General features: G+C 59.0%; 1 protein-coding gene across 5 annotated transcripts in view; it reads right to left on the reverse strand.

Annotated features, from left to right (window-relative positions):
- The window catches only part of DYSF (dysferlin), a 103,091-nt gene extending 89,726 nt beyond the window's left edge, over nt 1-13,365 (reverse strand). For 3 of the 5 annotated variants that reach the window (XM_065633496.1, XM_065633493.1, XM_065633498.1), the window contains exons 1-10: nt 9,768-9,876; nt 7,764-7,819; nt 6,539-6,630; nt 4,811-4,916; nt 3,381-3,495; nt 3,038-3,234; nt 1,749-1,877; nt 1,039-1,101; nt 813-863; nt 691-721 (exon numbers count right to left, since the gene is read on the reverse strand). In XM_065633496.1, the coding sequence (XP_065489568.1) occupies nt 691-721; nt 813-863; nt 1,039-1,101; nt 1,749-1,877; nt 3,038-3,234; nt 3,381-3,495; nt 4,811-4,916; nt 6,539-6,630; nt 7,764-7,819; nt 9,768-9,861 (934 nt within the window). In that variant the 5' untranslated portion in view covers nt 9,862-9,876. Of the gene's footprint in view, nt 1-690; nt 722-812; nt 864-1,038; nt 1,102-1,748; nt 1,878-3,037; nt 3,235-3,380; nt 3,496-4,810; nt 4,917-6,538; nt 6,631-7,763; nt 7,820-9,767; nt 9,877-13,186 lie in introns of those variants that run through there. The other 2 variants (XM_065633497.1, XM_065633495.1) reach the window with 1 other exon arrangement.
- Nucleotides 13,366-15,457: the final 2,092 nt, after the last annotated feature.

Here is a 15,457-nt window from a genome sequence, read left to right on the forward strand (position 1 = left end):
TTCAGGGCTGTCCAAAAGTTAAAGCAAATTACTAAGGGATTTGCCTTGTAGATCTTAATTCTTCACAGCTAAAATTACCAAGTTCTTCTCTGCAGTGATTAGGGTAGGAAAATTTTTATAAGCATTATTTTATCTCCTTTGAGATAAAATAATAGATAAAAGATTAAATAATGAGACAGACTCAAGCCAAAAAAAAGTGAGCTGGGCTGCACTGGTGGGGATTTCTGCCAGTGAGTCGATGGCACAATGACTTGAAAGCCTCAAGGATGCACGTCTTGAAAAGAGAGAGGGAGAAGATAGAGGAGAAGGAGAAGGAGAAAGAGAAAGAATAAAAAGAAAAGAAAAGAAGAAGGGAAAAGAAGAAGGGAAAAGAAGAAGGGAAAAGAAGAAGGGAAAAGAAGAAGGGAAAAGAAGAAGGGAAAAGAAGAAGGGAAAAGAAGAAAGGAAAAAGAAGAAAGGAAAAAGAAGAAAGGAAAAGAAGAGAAAAGAAGAAGGGAAAGAGAATGAAGAAAGAAGAAGAGAAACGGGTGGCGATGATGGATGCAGGGACACGCCTGGGTTCATCCATGGGAAAGCTGTGATGTGTGTGTGCATTTCCCCAATGTTTGGTCCCAAAAAAAGAGTTTCCCAAAGCGACCCCCCCAGCCGTGGAAGGTGACCCTGGCCCAGCCCGACTCCCCCTGGGCTCACTTGGCTCTGAGTAAATGGTCTCGACGTCCATCTGTGTGAAAAAAAGGAAAATAAATGTCAGCGTCCACCCGTGGGCCAGTGTGGGGGAAAACAGGGGGAGAGAAGAGGAGGGGTGGATTTACCCGAAACTCCCCGATCACCGAGTCCGTCCGGAATGACCGAGAGTCCACAACCTGCGGGATGAAAAGAAGGAAAAAGGGTAAATCCAGCCCAAATCCTCCCATGGTGGAGGACACCCCTGCATGTCCACCTGGGAAATAAGGGGATACCATGGGGAGGGGCACAAGGTGACATCCCCGAGCATCAACCCCACCCCGCGGGACAGGGGTGGCGTTAGCCAGAGCTCACCGTGATGAAGATGGGCATGTCAAACAGCTCGGCCGGAGCCTCGAAGACGTTGAAGAAGAAGGTCTGTTGGAAGGAGGAGTCAGGGTGCACGGTGGGGTCCGCCTCAGCCCCCCCCGGGGATGTTCCCACCTCCCAGCCTCTCCCATGCCCCAAATTCCACACCCTGGAGCACCTTTTCCTCCTCTTAGGTGGGACCCCATCCCATGAACAGCACCAACCCCCTGAAGGGCTGTGTTGGTGGTTTTGGTGCACCCCAACCAGCAACATCCTCCAGTTGGCTTCCGCTGGGCTGGTTTGCAAAAGCGTGTCCTAAGCAGCAATCCTGGGGGTCTCCAAATCAAGCAGAGGGGCGGGTTGAAGCAGATTCTGGGGATATCCTAAAAAGCATCCCCTGTGGGGACAGGGCTGGGGACAAGTCACCTGCGACTGGCCGAGTCCTGCACACCCAGCTGAATTGCCATGCCCAGGACACACCACCAGGATGCTACTGGTGGCACTGGGACATGTGAGTCACCTGAGGATGGTGACCAAGATGAGTCCTGGATGAAGGTCAGGGATGCTGGACCTGCTGCTCCCTGAGCTTCTCTGCCATTGAGGTCCCATTGCCACATCCCCGCCTTGGGGTTTCCATCCCTCAGGACCCCAACCCATAAGGCTCCCGAACATCTCCTGACCCCCCCAGCTACGTCTGGAGCAGAGACCCCCCTCACCTCATCAAAGAAGGGGCTGTTGCCTTTGCGTATCCTGGTCCTCTTGGTCTGCCCGGCAGCCGTCACCTTCACCACGGGCCTGATGTTGACCCCAGGGAGCTGCCGGGCCTCAATGACCCTCACCCTGATCTGGGACGGGAGAGGGGACAAGGCAGGGGGTCACTGGGGCTGGTCCCACCTGGGGGGGCACCTCCCAGGTGATGAGGGTGGGAAGACTCTACAGAGAGGTCTGGACACATTGGATTGATGGGTTGAGGCCAATTGTCTGAGGGTCCCCAAGGCCAAGTGCTGGGTACTGCACTTGGGTAACAACAACCCCATGAATGCTACAGGCTTGGGGAAGAACCACAGAATAATTTTGGTTGGAAGAGACCCTTAAGATCATAGAGTCCAACCATTAACCCAACCCCGGCACTGCCCCATGTCCTGAGAACCTCATGTCCGTCTGTCCAACCCCTCCAGGGATGGTGACTCCAGCACTGCCCTGGGCAGCCTGTTCCAATGCCCCACAGCCCTTTGGGGAAGAAATTGTTCCTAATATCCAATCTAAGAGCGGCTGGAAAGTGCCCGGCGGAAAGGCCCTGGGGGTGTTGGTGACAGCGGCTGAACAGGAGCCAGCGTGTGCCCAGGTGGCCAAGAGGCCACGGCATCCTGGCTGGGACCAGCACTGGTGTGGCCAGCGGGACCAGGGCAGTGACCGGCCTGTGCTGGGCACTGCGGAGGCCAAACCGCGAATCCTGGGGGCAGTTCTGGGCCCCTCACACCAAGAAAGGCCTTGAGGTGCTGGAGCGAGTTGAGAGAAGGGAACGGAGCTGGTGAGGGGCTGGAGCACAAGTGTGATGGGAGCGGCTGAGGGAGCTGGGGGTTCAGCTGGAGAACAGGAGCTGAGGGGAGACCTTCTGATCTCTGACCTGCCTGAAAGGAGCTTGGAGCCAGGGGGGGTCGGGCTCTGCTCCCCAGGAACAAGCACCAGGACCAGAGGAAACGGCCTCAAGTTGCGCCAGGGGAGGTTGAGGTTGGATGTGGGGAGCAATTTCTTCCCCAAAGGGCTGTGGGGCATTGGAACAGGCTGCCCAGGGCAGTGCTGGAGTCACCATCCCTGGAGGGGTTGGACATGGAGATGAGGTTCTCAGGGACATGGGGCAGTGCCAGGGTGGGTTATGGTTGGACTCGATGATCTTGAGGGGCTTTTCCAACCAAAACGGTTCTGTGATTCTACAGGGACCAGCTGGGAGACCTTGGGGAAGTGGCTTCAGGAGAGGTTCTCATCCCCACCAGCCTCATCTCACCTGGAAATCCTGCGGCTTGTTGGACAGAGGTTTTTTGGTTGAACTCCTCCTCCTCCTCCTCACCCCCTGGACGTGGTGCAGGGGGGGTTTGTGGGGCAGCGACGGGGGCTCGGACCCCGGTGGCCCTGAGGACGACGAGGGCTCCGTCTCGTCCCCCGTTGCCACCTGATCCTCCGTTTCCTCCTCTCCGGCCGTTTCTGTGCAGGGGGAGGAAGGAGATGGAGACACGAGCACAGGGGGTCCGGGCTCGTGGGACCCCAAGGTGAGGGGTCCAGCTGGGAAAAACATGATGCTACGGGGGGACATGTCACCCCCGGCGTCCCACGTGAAGATTTCTGGTTACCGGTGACCGTGTCGGGCTCAGCAGCTGCCGGTGCCGGCTCGGGGGCGGGCGGAGGAGGGAAGAGGGGGACAGCACCCGGCGGGGGGAGGTAGGACACCTGCAGGATGAGGAAAGCCTGGAAAAAAGGAAAGATTTGTTATACGGGTGTCCAGAAACGGAGCCTCGGTGACAGGTGTCACCGGGGACGTGCTGCCTGGGGGGGGGGCAGCAGCTCAGCAAAGGCTGGTCTCAAACTGGGAGCTGCACTGCAGGGACGTTGCTCAAACTGGCCTCAAACTGGGAGCTGCACTGCAGGGACGTTGCTCAAACTGGCCTCAAACTGGGAGCTGCACTGCAGGACATTGCGCAAACTGGCCTCAAACTGGTCTCAAACTGGGAGCTGCACTGCAGGACATTGTTCAGACTGGCCTCAAACTGGGAGCTGCACTGCAGGGACGTTGCTCAAACTGGTCTCAAACTGGGAGCTGCACTGCAGGACATTGTTCAGACTGGCCTCAAACTGGTCTCAAACTGGGAGCTGCACTGCAGGACGTTGCTCAAACTGGCCTCAAACTGGGAGCTGCACTGCAGGGACGTTGCTCAAACTGGCCTCAAACTGGGAGCTGCACTGCAGGACGTTGCTCAAACTGGCCTCAAACTGGGAGCTGCACTGCAGGGACGTTGCTCAAACTGGTCTCAAACTGGGAGCTGCACTGCAGGACGTTGCTCAAACTGGCCTCAAACTGGGAGCTGCACTGCAGGACATTGCTCAAACTGGCCTCAAACTGGGAGCTGCACTGCAGGACATTGCTCAAACTGGTCTCAAACTGGTCCCAAACTGGGAGCTACACTGCAGGACATTGCGCAAACTGGTCTCAAACTGGGAGCTGCACTGCAGGACGTTGCTCAAACTGGTCTCAAACTGGTCTCAAACTGGGAGCTACACTGCAGGACATTGCGCAAACTGGTCTCAAACTGGTCCCAAACTGGGAGCTACACTGCAGGACATTGCGCAAACTGGTCTCAAACTGGGAGCTGCACTGCAGGACATTGCTCAAACTGGTCTCAAACTGGTCTCAAACTGGGAGCTGCACTGCAGGACACTGCGCAAACTGGTCTCAAACTGGGAGCTGCACTGCAGGACATTGCTCAAACTGGCCTCAAACTGGGAGCTGCACTGCAGGACATTGCTCAAACTGGTCTCAAACTGGTCCCAAACTGGGAGCTACACTGCAGGACATTGCTCAAACTGGCCTCAAACTGGGAGCTGCACTGCAGGGATGTTGCTCAAACTGGTCTCAAACTGGTCTCAAACCGGGAGCTGCACTGCAGGACATTGCTCAAACTGGCCTCAAACTGGGAGCTGCACTGCAGGACGTTGCGCAAACTGGTCTCAAACTGGGAGCCGCAGTGGCAGGGCCGTTGCTCGGGCTGGTCCCGGCAGGACTCACCCCAGTGCTCTGCTTCTTGGAGTCCAGCAGCGGCAGGTTGTAGGAGGCGGCCAGGCTGGGCGAGGACAGCGCATCGCGCAGGGGCACCCGGGCTTCCCCCAGAAACCTGGCGGGAGCAGCACTGTCAGCAGGGGAGGGGACACGGGGACACCGGCAGCACCCCGCCCGCAGCCACCGGGGGGACGCGGACACCCAGCCCCAGCCGGGGTGGCACAACCAGCGTCAGCGTCTCTGGGGTGCCCTTTTCATCAAGGACAAGCACCGAAAAGTCCATGTGGAGGAACCAGGAGCCAGAAACTGAACTATTGATGGATTTTTCTTTGCCAAGGGGGAAAACAGAGACACGAGGTTGGGGGTTTCGCTGGAGCGGGGTGAGCTCGGGGCTGGCAACCAAGGCTGGTGTCCCCGTGCCGCTGGTGTCCCCGTGCCGCTGGTGTCCAGGTTGGCCGGAGAGGTGGTGGGTGCCCCATCCCTGGAGACACCCCAGGCCAGGCTGGACGGGGCTCTGAGCAACCTGAGCTGGTGCAGATGTCCCTGCTCGTGGCAGGGGGGCACTGGGGGGGCTGGGGAGGTCCCTCCAACGCAAACATTCTGTGATTTCAGACGGCAACAGCAGCCCGGCAGGATGTTAATTGCCAATCACCAGTAATTGCCCCGTCTGGGTCATGTCAGGGCAGACGGGCAGGTTGGTTCTTTGTCCGGAGGGAAGAAAAAGCAAAAATCCACCATCACCTTTGTGACAGAGAGGGGACAACTCGCCAGAGCATCTCAGTCCCCGCGGGTCACGGCAGCCGAAATCTGCCTGCCCCAGGAGCCAGGACACTTCCCCCCGTCACTATTTATAGGGACACAGACGCCACCGAGCTGGACCCGACCCAGCTCCACCTCCCTTGGCCTCCAGCCCAAGATCAAACCCAGCGCCGGCTCCAGCCCTGGAAACAGGAGCCTCCTTCCCACCCTCCACTGCCCAAAATAAATGATTTCCTACACTGTTTTCCCTGCACAAGCAGCGATCCCGGCTTAAGGAGCCCCGCACAGAGACGCGGGTCACTGGGGTGGCCGGGCTGGGTGCCCCGGGGCAGGAGGTGGCATCACCGTCAGCTGTCACCCCCGTCCCCCTGCGAGGAGACCCCAGAACCTGCCCTGCCCCTGAGCCCGGGGCACCAGGAGCTGCCAGGAGGAAGGAAACCGACCCGGGTCATTTATTTCGTGAACGCCGCCCTTCCCAGGCCAAGTGTGTTCGGGGAAGGCGCTTGGCCGCCGGCTCACACCTCCCGGCCAAGCGCCCGTCACCGGGGCCTCGCGGCACCGAGCGGCTGTGGCAGCAGCACACGGCTCCCTGCGTGCTCTCAAAAGCGGGTTTTTCACCCCGGATTGTTGAGTGAAGCAGCCTAAAAATGCAGCTCCCGCCTCCCACCAGCCGCCCCCGCTGCAAAGGGCAGCTGGGGAGCAAAACCCTTGCTGGTTGTGCTGAGGTTTGGGCGGGGGGAGAAGAGCGGCTGGGTCCCCCTGGGGCACCTTCCAGCCCGAAAAACCACCCAGGAGCCCCTGCCCGTGGGGAAGCCGAGGCACGGCACAGCGAGGGGACTCCCCCCAGAAATACCCAGCACAGTCCCAGCAACGCCCAGTCCCCCCCAGCCCCTCGCGCGAAGCCCTGGGTGTGCACACGCGTGTGCACGGGTGCCCGCAGCTGGCAGGCGCCGACAGCCCGACCCGAGCTGCTCCCACCTGTTCCTCCCCACGGTCTCATGGTCTTTGACGACGACGGTGAGCTCGGCGCCCGGGTCCAGGGGAGCTCCCTTCAGGTCCCACTCGAAGCCCTGGGGGCGCAAGGGGGAGCAGGATCAGGCCCCGGCACCAGTGGGGGGAACCGAAACGCCAAAAGCTTCGCCGTCGCGGTGCCGACGGCTCCAACTCGGCACAAACCTCGGTACAAACCCCAGCACCCTGAGCAAAATTTCCCGGTGCGCCCACAGAAAATACAAAGATCTTCCCCTCCTCATAGATTAAAAGTGAAGGAGAAAACCGTGTGAACCGTCACACAGCATTTCTGCACCAAACCGCTATCAGTTTGCTCACCAAAGCCCCTTTATTTTTCTAATTTTGACCCATGAAAGCACAGGTCAGGGTTAGGAGGAAGAAGACGCTGGAAAAAGAATATCCTCCCCGGGCCAGGCTGATGAGTAAAACACGCTTGTTTTCCCCTCGAGCTGTAATATTTTTAAACAGTTTCTTTTAACGTGCGTGCGCGGCCCTGATAAGATCTCGATGGAAGGGGAAGAGGATGGAGCGAAGGTCCTTGCAGAACCACCTTGTCCCCAAAGGTCCCTATGGAGCCACCTCATCCGCAAAGGTCCCTATGGAGCCACCTCAACCCCAAAGGTCCCTATGGAGCCACCTCATCCCCAAATGTCCCTATGGAGCCACCTCATCCGCAAAGGTCCCTATGGAGCCACCTCATCCCCAAAGGTCCCTATGGAGCCACCTCATCCCCAAAGGTCCCTATGGAGCCACCTCATCCCCAAAGGTCCCTATGGAGCCACCTCAACCCCAAAGGTCCCTATGGGGCCACCTCATCCCCAAAGGTCCCTATGGAGCCACCTCAACCCCAAAGGTCCCTATGGAGCCACCTCATCCCCAAATGTCCCTATGGAGCCACCTCATCCCCAAAGGTCCCTATGGAGCCACCTCATCCCCAAAGGTCCCTATGGAGCCACCTCATCCCCAAAGGTCCCTATGGAGTCTCCTTGTCCCCAGAGGTCCCTGAGAAGCCACTTTGTACCAAAAGGTCCCTATGGAGCCTGATGCCAGTGCCCAGAATTTCAGATGTAAAGCCACCCATGATGGGGACCAGCTCCAAATTCTCCATGGGGTGGCGACCCCAGAGCATCGCCGGGTCCCCCCCCATGCCCAGGGCTGTCCCCCGTGGGGACAGGGATGGGGACGCGCTCACCTCGTTCCATACGGGGTTGATGTTGTTCTTGATGACTTTTGTCCTCTTCTTCACCCCTGTGGGGAGCAACGCACACGGGTCAGAGCAGCTTCACCGCCAAACCCCGGGAAAAGAGCCCGAAATTCCGTGTGTGTCCCCCCGCCATGCACAGGTGGGGCTGGGGGGTCACCAGTGACACCCCCAGGTCCCAGGGGCAGGATCGGCCCCGGGGGAGTCACCTCGCTGGGCCGTGCCTCAGTTTCCCCAGATGCTGCTGGGTGGGTTTTGGGGCTGGAAGGTGTCACGGCACAGCAACCCCCCCGAAATCTGGGGACGGAGGTGCTGTCCCGCACCCTGGGGACCGCAGCCATCCCGGGGACCACAGTTCAAACCGGCCCCAAACCGCCATCCCGAGGAGCCCCCGGCCGGGGGTCCGGCCCCGCCAGGGACCCCCAAGCCCCCGACCCTCATGTCACACAGAGCGGCCACCGGCTGGGTCCCCAGGGGCCACCGCAGGGGAGGGACCGGGAGAGGAAAAGGAAAAGCCGAACAATAGCGGTGACTCAGCCCGGGGACACGGCCAGAGCGGGGCCGGGACCTATAGAACCTATAGGACCTATAGGGAGCGGGGCTGGGGCCGCGGCACACGGGGCTGGCGGGAGCGCAACGCGCTCCTGCCAAATATTCGCCTTCCTTTTGGTTTTAGCATCACTAAACTAATCCCTTTGTTTCCTTTTTAAATTTTTTTATCTTTTAAATTTTTTTTTAATTTTTTGTTCTCTTTGATTCCTTTTTTCTTCTCTTTTTCCTTTTTTCCTTTATTTTTCCTTTTTCCTTTATTTTTCCTGTTTTTTCTTTTTCTCTTTTTTCTTTTTTCTTTTTCTCTTTTTCTTTTTTCTCTCTTTTCTCTCTTTTACTTTTCTCTTCTTTCTTTTTCTCTTTTTTCCTTTTTCTTGTTCTTCTCTTTTCTCTTTTCTTTCTCTTTTCTTTTTTCTCTTTCTTTCCTTCCTTTTTCCTTTCTTTCCTTTTTCCTTTTTCCTTTCCTTTTTCTCTTCTTTTTTTCTTTTTCTCTTCCTTTTTTCTTTTTTTCTTCCTTTTTTCTTTCTTCTTTTTTTCTTTATATTTTTTCTTTCCTTTCTTCTTTTTTCTTTTTTTTTCTTCTTTTTTTTTTCTTCTATAGCTCAGTCCCCGCCAAGGACTATTTCCAACGTCAAAGCCCCTCTGTTAACGCGCCCCGGGCGGACGCTGAGCTGCCATCGCCCCGACACGGGGACACATCGGACACCCCGCACCGCGGGGACTTCTCACGTCTCATTTCACAGGACCCGGAATCCCCCGTGGGGTTGGGGTTTGGTCGGGACAGGGGATGGACAGAACCCCCACCACAGACGGGCACACAGCAGCTCTGGTGGCATCACCGTGCCCCCCCATCCCACAGGAAAGGCCGGTTCGGAAGCCACTCATCCCTTCCCTTATTTCTTTTTTTTTTTTTCTAAAAATGGACATTTTTCTTCCACCGCCAGGAAACGGTTGCCAAACAAAATAAAATAAAAGGCCACATCCTCCGGCAAGCGCTTTCGAGGTGCAAAGGAACCTTCACCCCCTCCATAAGGCACTTATTCTTACCGATCTCACATCGTTAATTAAAAGACCTTAATGAGAGCAAAGCACGAGCGCGACTGAGAGCACCCAAGGGTCCTGCTTTATGTCGGGGTTCACCCCATCGCTCTTGGATGCTGGGACAGCGCTAAATCACCGTCCTCCCACATCCCCGGGAAAAATCCCATTTCTCACTGTACCCCACGACCCTGCGCACCCCAAAATCACGGAGAAAGAGGGTTTAGGATAAGGATAGAGCTTAGCAAAGCCCGGCTCCGGCGGGGCGACCGGCCAGGACGTATGTCCTGGCCGGTCGCCCCGCCGGAGCCGGGCTTTGCTAGAGGGGCGGCTGCAAAAACCGGCTGAAATTCTGGCAAAATCAAATAATCCTGCCCACCCCATCCCAGATTTGGAGCGTCCCCTCACCTCGGAACGTCAAGCTGGCCACCGGGTCACTTTGTTTGTCCCCTTTCTCCAAGTTGGGGAGGTGGGTGGCTCGTTGGAGCAAACACCGCAGCATGGCTGGGAGATGGAGCCAGGGAGGCTAAGCCGGGTTTAGTTAGTCCAGGGCAGGATCCGGCCACCCCATCGCCACCTCCCCCTGTCCTGGCCCTCCCCGGGGGGCGGAGGAAGGGACAGGAGGGGACAGGAGGGGACAGGGAGCGCCTCGGAGCGGTGGCTACAGAGGTTGCAGGATCCAGGATGCTGCGAGCCCCAGAAATGGTAAATTAAGTCATCAGGAGCCGGGGATGCTGCAAACCTCGAGGATGCCCAAGGACCAGGATCCAGGGATGCTCTGAGCCCCAGAAATGGTAAATTAAACCATCGGTACCCAGGGACACTGCAAATCTCGAGGATGCCAAAGGACCAGAATCCAGGGATGCTGCAAACCTTGAGGATGCTCAAGGACCAGGATCTGGAAGATGCTGTGAGGCCCAGAAATGGTAAATTAATTCATCAGGAGCCAGGGATGCTGCAAACACTGGGGATGCCAGAGCACTGGGATCTGGGGCTGCTGCGAACCCCAGGGATGGTAAATAAATCACTGGCATCCAGGGATGCTGCAGGCTCCAAGGATTCCCAAGCACCAGGATCTGGAGATGCTGCGAGCCCCAGAAAGGGTGAATTAATTCATCGGTACCCAGGGACGCTGCAAACCTTGAGGATGCCAAAGGACCAGAATCCAGGGATGCTGCAGCCTTTGAGGATGCCCAAGGACCAGGATCCAGGGATGCTCTGAGCCCCAGAAATGGTAAATTAAATCGTCAGGACCCAGCAATGCCACAAACCTCAAGGATGCCCAAGCACTGGGATCCAGGGATGCTGCAAGATCTGGGGACGGTAAATAAATCACCAGGACCTGGGGATGCTGCAGGCTCCAAAGACTCCTGAGCACCAGGATCTGGAGATGCTGTGAGGCCCAGAAATGATAAATTAAATCGTCAGGACCCAGTAATGTCACAAACCTCAAGGATGCCCAAGTACTGGGATCCAGGGATGCTGCAAGACCTGGGGATGATAGATAAATCGCCAGGACCTGGAGACACTGCAGGCTCCAAAGATTCCTGAGCACCAGGATCCCAGGCTGCTGCAAGCCCCAGAAGTGGCAAATTAAATCATCAGGAGCCAGGGATACTGCAAACACCAGGGATGGCAAATAAATTGTCAGGATCTGGGGATCATGTAAGTCCCAGGATGGCAAATCAGCAGTTGTTGCAGGCCCTGGAGATGACAAATATCACCAGGATCCAGGGATGCTGTGAGCCCCGAGGATCTCAGAGCACCGGGATCCAGGGATGCTGTGAGCCCCGAGGATCTCAGAGCACCGGGATCCAGGGATGCTGTGAGCCCTGAGGATCTCAGAGCACCGGGATCCAGGGATGCTGTGAGCCCTGAGGATCTCAGAGCACCGGGATCCAGGGATGCTGTGAGCTCTGAGGATCTCAGAGCACCGGGATCCAGGGATGCTGTGAGCCCTGAGGATCTCAGAGCACCGGGATCCAGGGATGCTGTGAGCTCTGAGGATCTCAGAGCACCGGGATCCAGGGATGCTGTGAGCCCTGAGGATCTCAGAGCACCGGGATCCAGGGATGCTGTGAGCCCCGAGGATCTCAGAGCACCGGGATCCAGGGATGCTGTGAGCTCTGAGGATCTCAGAGCACTGGGATCCAGGGATGCTGTGAGCCCCGAGGATCTCAGAGCACCGGGATCCAGGGACGCTGTGAGCTCTGAGGATCTCAGAGCACCGGGATCCAGGGATGCTGTGAGCTCTGAGGATCTCAGAGCACCGGGATCCAGGGATGCTGTGAGCCCCGAGGATCTCAGAGCACCGGGATCCAGGGATGCTGTGAGCCCCAAGGATCTCAAAGCACTGCGATCCGGGGATGCTGCTGGTTCCTGGAGTGGTAAATAAATCATCAGGACCTGGAGATGCTGCAAATGCCGGGGACGGTGAATTAAATTACCGGGATTTGGGGATGTCACATCACCGGGACTCGGGGATGCTGCGAGCCCCAGGGGTACAAAAGGTGGCTGGATGTGACGGAGCACCTGGGGTGCTGTGACCGCAGGGACACCACTGGGGATGCCGGAGCAGTGGGACAGGCACAGGACCCTGGTGACACACACAGGACCCTGGTGACACTGAGCACCAGGACCCCAGGGGTGACATCCCAGGGACACAGAGCATCGGAGGGGGGGTGCACAGACCCAGGGATGTCACAGCACTGGGGACACATCAGCATGAGGAGGGTCCTGCTGTTGGGGGGTTCTGAGCCCCCCACGCTCCCAGCTGACACCAGTGGCTGGGGGGACACGTCCCCAGTGCCACCCCCTTCCCTTTGTCACTGTCCCCAGAGAAGCTGCTGCTCAGGCCCCGTGGGTGAGGGGCTTCCCACGGCCGCGAGCACACACGGGACACGGGGACACGGGGACAGGGGACACGGGGACAGGGACCCCAGGAACGCCCCCATGTGCAGGGCCAGGCGCGGCCGCGGGACACGCAGGCGCGAGCGCACAAGTGCTGACACATGGTCACCGCGGCCGCCTCAGCCCCAAAAAGCTGCTTTTTCACCCCAAGGACGCTGCGAAGCGGCTGCGACACGTCACCCGCTGCCTCGTGTCTCTTGTCACCCCTTGGGGGGGATTGGGGACCCAGGCTGGGTCCCAGGAGGTCACAGGCTGGTTCCCCCACAGTCATGTCACCAGCCAGGGGACAGGGGGGCCCAGCACAGCCCCCCGCCCCCGCCCAGAGAAACGGCTGAATGGGGGGGGAGAAAAATCAAAGCGCAGCAGGACACGGCCGGGGGGGCGGGGGTTTTGGGGTGCACGCAGCGGGGCGGGGGGTGTCCGGCGGGTCCCCAACACGCGCCCGTGGGACAGTCCCACCCCCTTCACCCCCGGGGGGGCACAGGGAGGGGACACGGCATCCAGTGTCCCCCCCGCCGTCCCCCGGGAGCGGAGCAGAGACCAGAAATAGCCCGGGCTGCTGCTGGTGTCACCGCTCAGCAATGTCCCCCCCCGGGAAGGAGGGGGCGGGGCGGGAGGAAAGGGAGGGACGGGGGGGTCCCAGGCACCCACTCCCCGCGGCGGGGGGGGGCGTAGAGCCAATGCATATGGGGGGGACATCATATGGGGGGGAACATCGTATAGAGGGGGCAGGGAAATATCATGGGGGGGGGAATAGCATATGGAGGGGGGGGGAATATCATATGGGGGGGGGATATCATATGGGGGGGGGATATCATATGGGGGGGCACATCACACAGAGACGCGCGGAGCGGGGGCAGAGATGCAGGACCCCCCCCCGCCGCCGCGCCAGAGCCCGGCGCGGCCCCCCCGCCCACCTGCGAGGCTGGCGGAGCAGTACGCGTCGCTGATGTCCGCGTCCGCCGTGCGGACATTTTCGGCGCGGAGGATGAAGACGCGGAGCATCGCCCGGCCCGAGCGCTCCCCGGCCCCCCCCGGGCCCGCCTCCCTTAAAGGGGAACGGCCCCGGGGCGGGGAGACACCCCCAGGGGGAGGGAAATGGGGGGCTGGGGGCGGCACCCCCGCTGGCAAGGGCGGGGGGGGGGGGCGGTCTGAACAGCCCAAATAGGGCGGGGAAAGGGGCTCTGCTCCCCGCGGGGGGGCACGGCCGGCCGGGAGGTGCTCTTCCCTTTGCTCGCTTCCCGCGGTGGGGGCTGCGGCAGGACGGAGGAACCCCCCAACCCAACCCAACCCAACCCGGGTCCCCCCGTCACCCACCCCCTCTGTCACCCACCCCCCCAGCCCAACCGGGGTCCCCCCGTCACCCACCCCCGACCCCAGCTGGGGTCCCCCCCGTCACCTACACCCCGGGGACCCCCCTGGGTGCAGCCCCAGCCCCTCCCCGTGACACCGAGGGACGATGTCACCTCCGGGGCGGGAGAACGGGGGTTTGGGGAGCTGAGCCGCGCACAGTGACCCCTACCCCCCCGGCACAGAGCGGGGGTCCCCCCAGAGCTGGGGGCCCTGCCCCAATGCTCCTCGCCCTGCCTCAGTTTCCCCAGCTCAGCTTTGGCACAGCCGCGCGGTGACAGGTGGGGACACCGCGGTGACAGGTGGGGACACCGCGGTGACAGGTGGGGACACCCGCGGCCCCGGCTATTTCGGGGAGGTTATTTTTGCCCTGGGTTTCCCAGCAGCGCCCGGCGAGCTCTGTCCCTGCCAGGACCCCCCAGCCCCGCACTCGCCCCATCGCTGCCGTTCACCCCATTTGGCTCGATCTAAACCCATTTCCCGCTCCTCCTGCCAAAACTCCACAGAAGCAACAGCATAATCACATTTGGGCGAAATATAATGATGGGTGAAGGGTAATTACGGGCGAGATTAAAAGGACTCCCCCCGGGGTCCCCGTTCCCCCCACGGCTCGGTCCCCTTCGCTCCCCTTGGACATTCAGCACAAATGTTTTGTCCCTTGACCCATCGCTCAGCAGGAGCATCCACGTCCCCAGCACGCTGCACCGAGACACCCGCAGACCCCACAGTCTCAACCTGTTTTTTCTTTGCAAGACCCTTAAATAATAAATTCCGGCAGCGCAGCCGCCTGGCTGCAGGAAAAACCTGCAAGGGCAGAGGAGAAAGTGCTGGAAAAACTCTGTGGATTTTACCTCAACCACCGCGTTTGCAGGCAGGCGCTGCAGGAGCCGAGGGGACAGGGCACACGGGGCCGTTCTAATTACCACCAGCTCTAAAATCAAATTAATTTGCAGCACCATTTGTCACAGGATGAACTGAAGCAGAGCGCCATACGTTTTGGGGAGCAACGTTCAGAAAACGAGTAACGGCTCATTCTGTAGTTCTGTTTGGGTTTTTTTTTTACCTCATTTTTCCTAAATGTCTTTTTTTTGGGTTTTTTTTTGGTTTTTTTCCACATCACCCTGGGGGGACAGGATGGTTTTTTTCCTCAAAATCCCCAGTTCAGCTGCCCCACGGCTCCTGCACCTTTTCCCGGGGCCGCAGCAGCTCTTACCTGGATTTATCCGAGACGTTCCAGCGTCTCAACGGGAAGAACCAGGTCCAGGGAGTCATGGAGAGGATGCGGAGCAGGAGGATTTACCAACCATGTCCCCATCCATGGGTCTCAACGTCCCCCAGGAACCGTGTCCCCATCCACGGGTCTTGATGTCCCCCAGGAACCGTGTCCCCATCCACGGGTCTTGATGTCCCCCAGGAACCGTGTCCCCATCCACGGGTCTTGATGTCCCCCAGGAACCGTGTCCCCATCCACGGGTCTTGATGTCCCCCAGGAACCGTGTCCCCATCCACAGGTCTTGATGTCCCCCAGGAACCGTGTCCCCATCCACAGGTCTCGCTGCCCCCCAGACCCACAGATGCTGCTGGATCCCCCGCGGGTGCTCTGGAGCATCATTGGGGCTTCAGCTTCAGACAACCCTCCTGAGCTGCCACCCTCACCCCCCCCAGCACCCCAGCTCCTGCTGCTGGGGTACCCAGGGAGGGCCAAGCAATCCCCCCAAAAATCTGCCAAAAATCTTCGGAGCCTTTAAAACTCAGCTGCTCACAACTCGGGTGGTTTCTCAGCATCTCTCTAGGAAAAGCTGGTTTTTCACTAAAGGAGCTCGGTGAGGAAGGCGGTT

This window comes from Caloenas nicobarica, chromosome 4 (assembly GCF_036013445.1).
Source record: "Caloenas nicobarica isolate bCalNic1 chromosome 4, bCalNic1.hap1, whole genome shotgun sequence".
Taxonomy (NCBI): domain Eukaryota; kingdom Metazoa; phylum Chordata; class Aves; order Columbiformes; family Columbidae; genus Caloenas; species Caloenas nicobarica.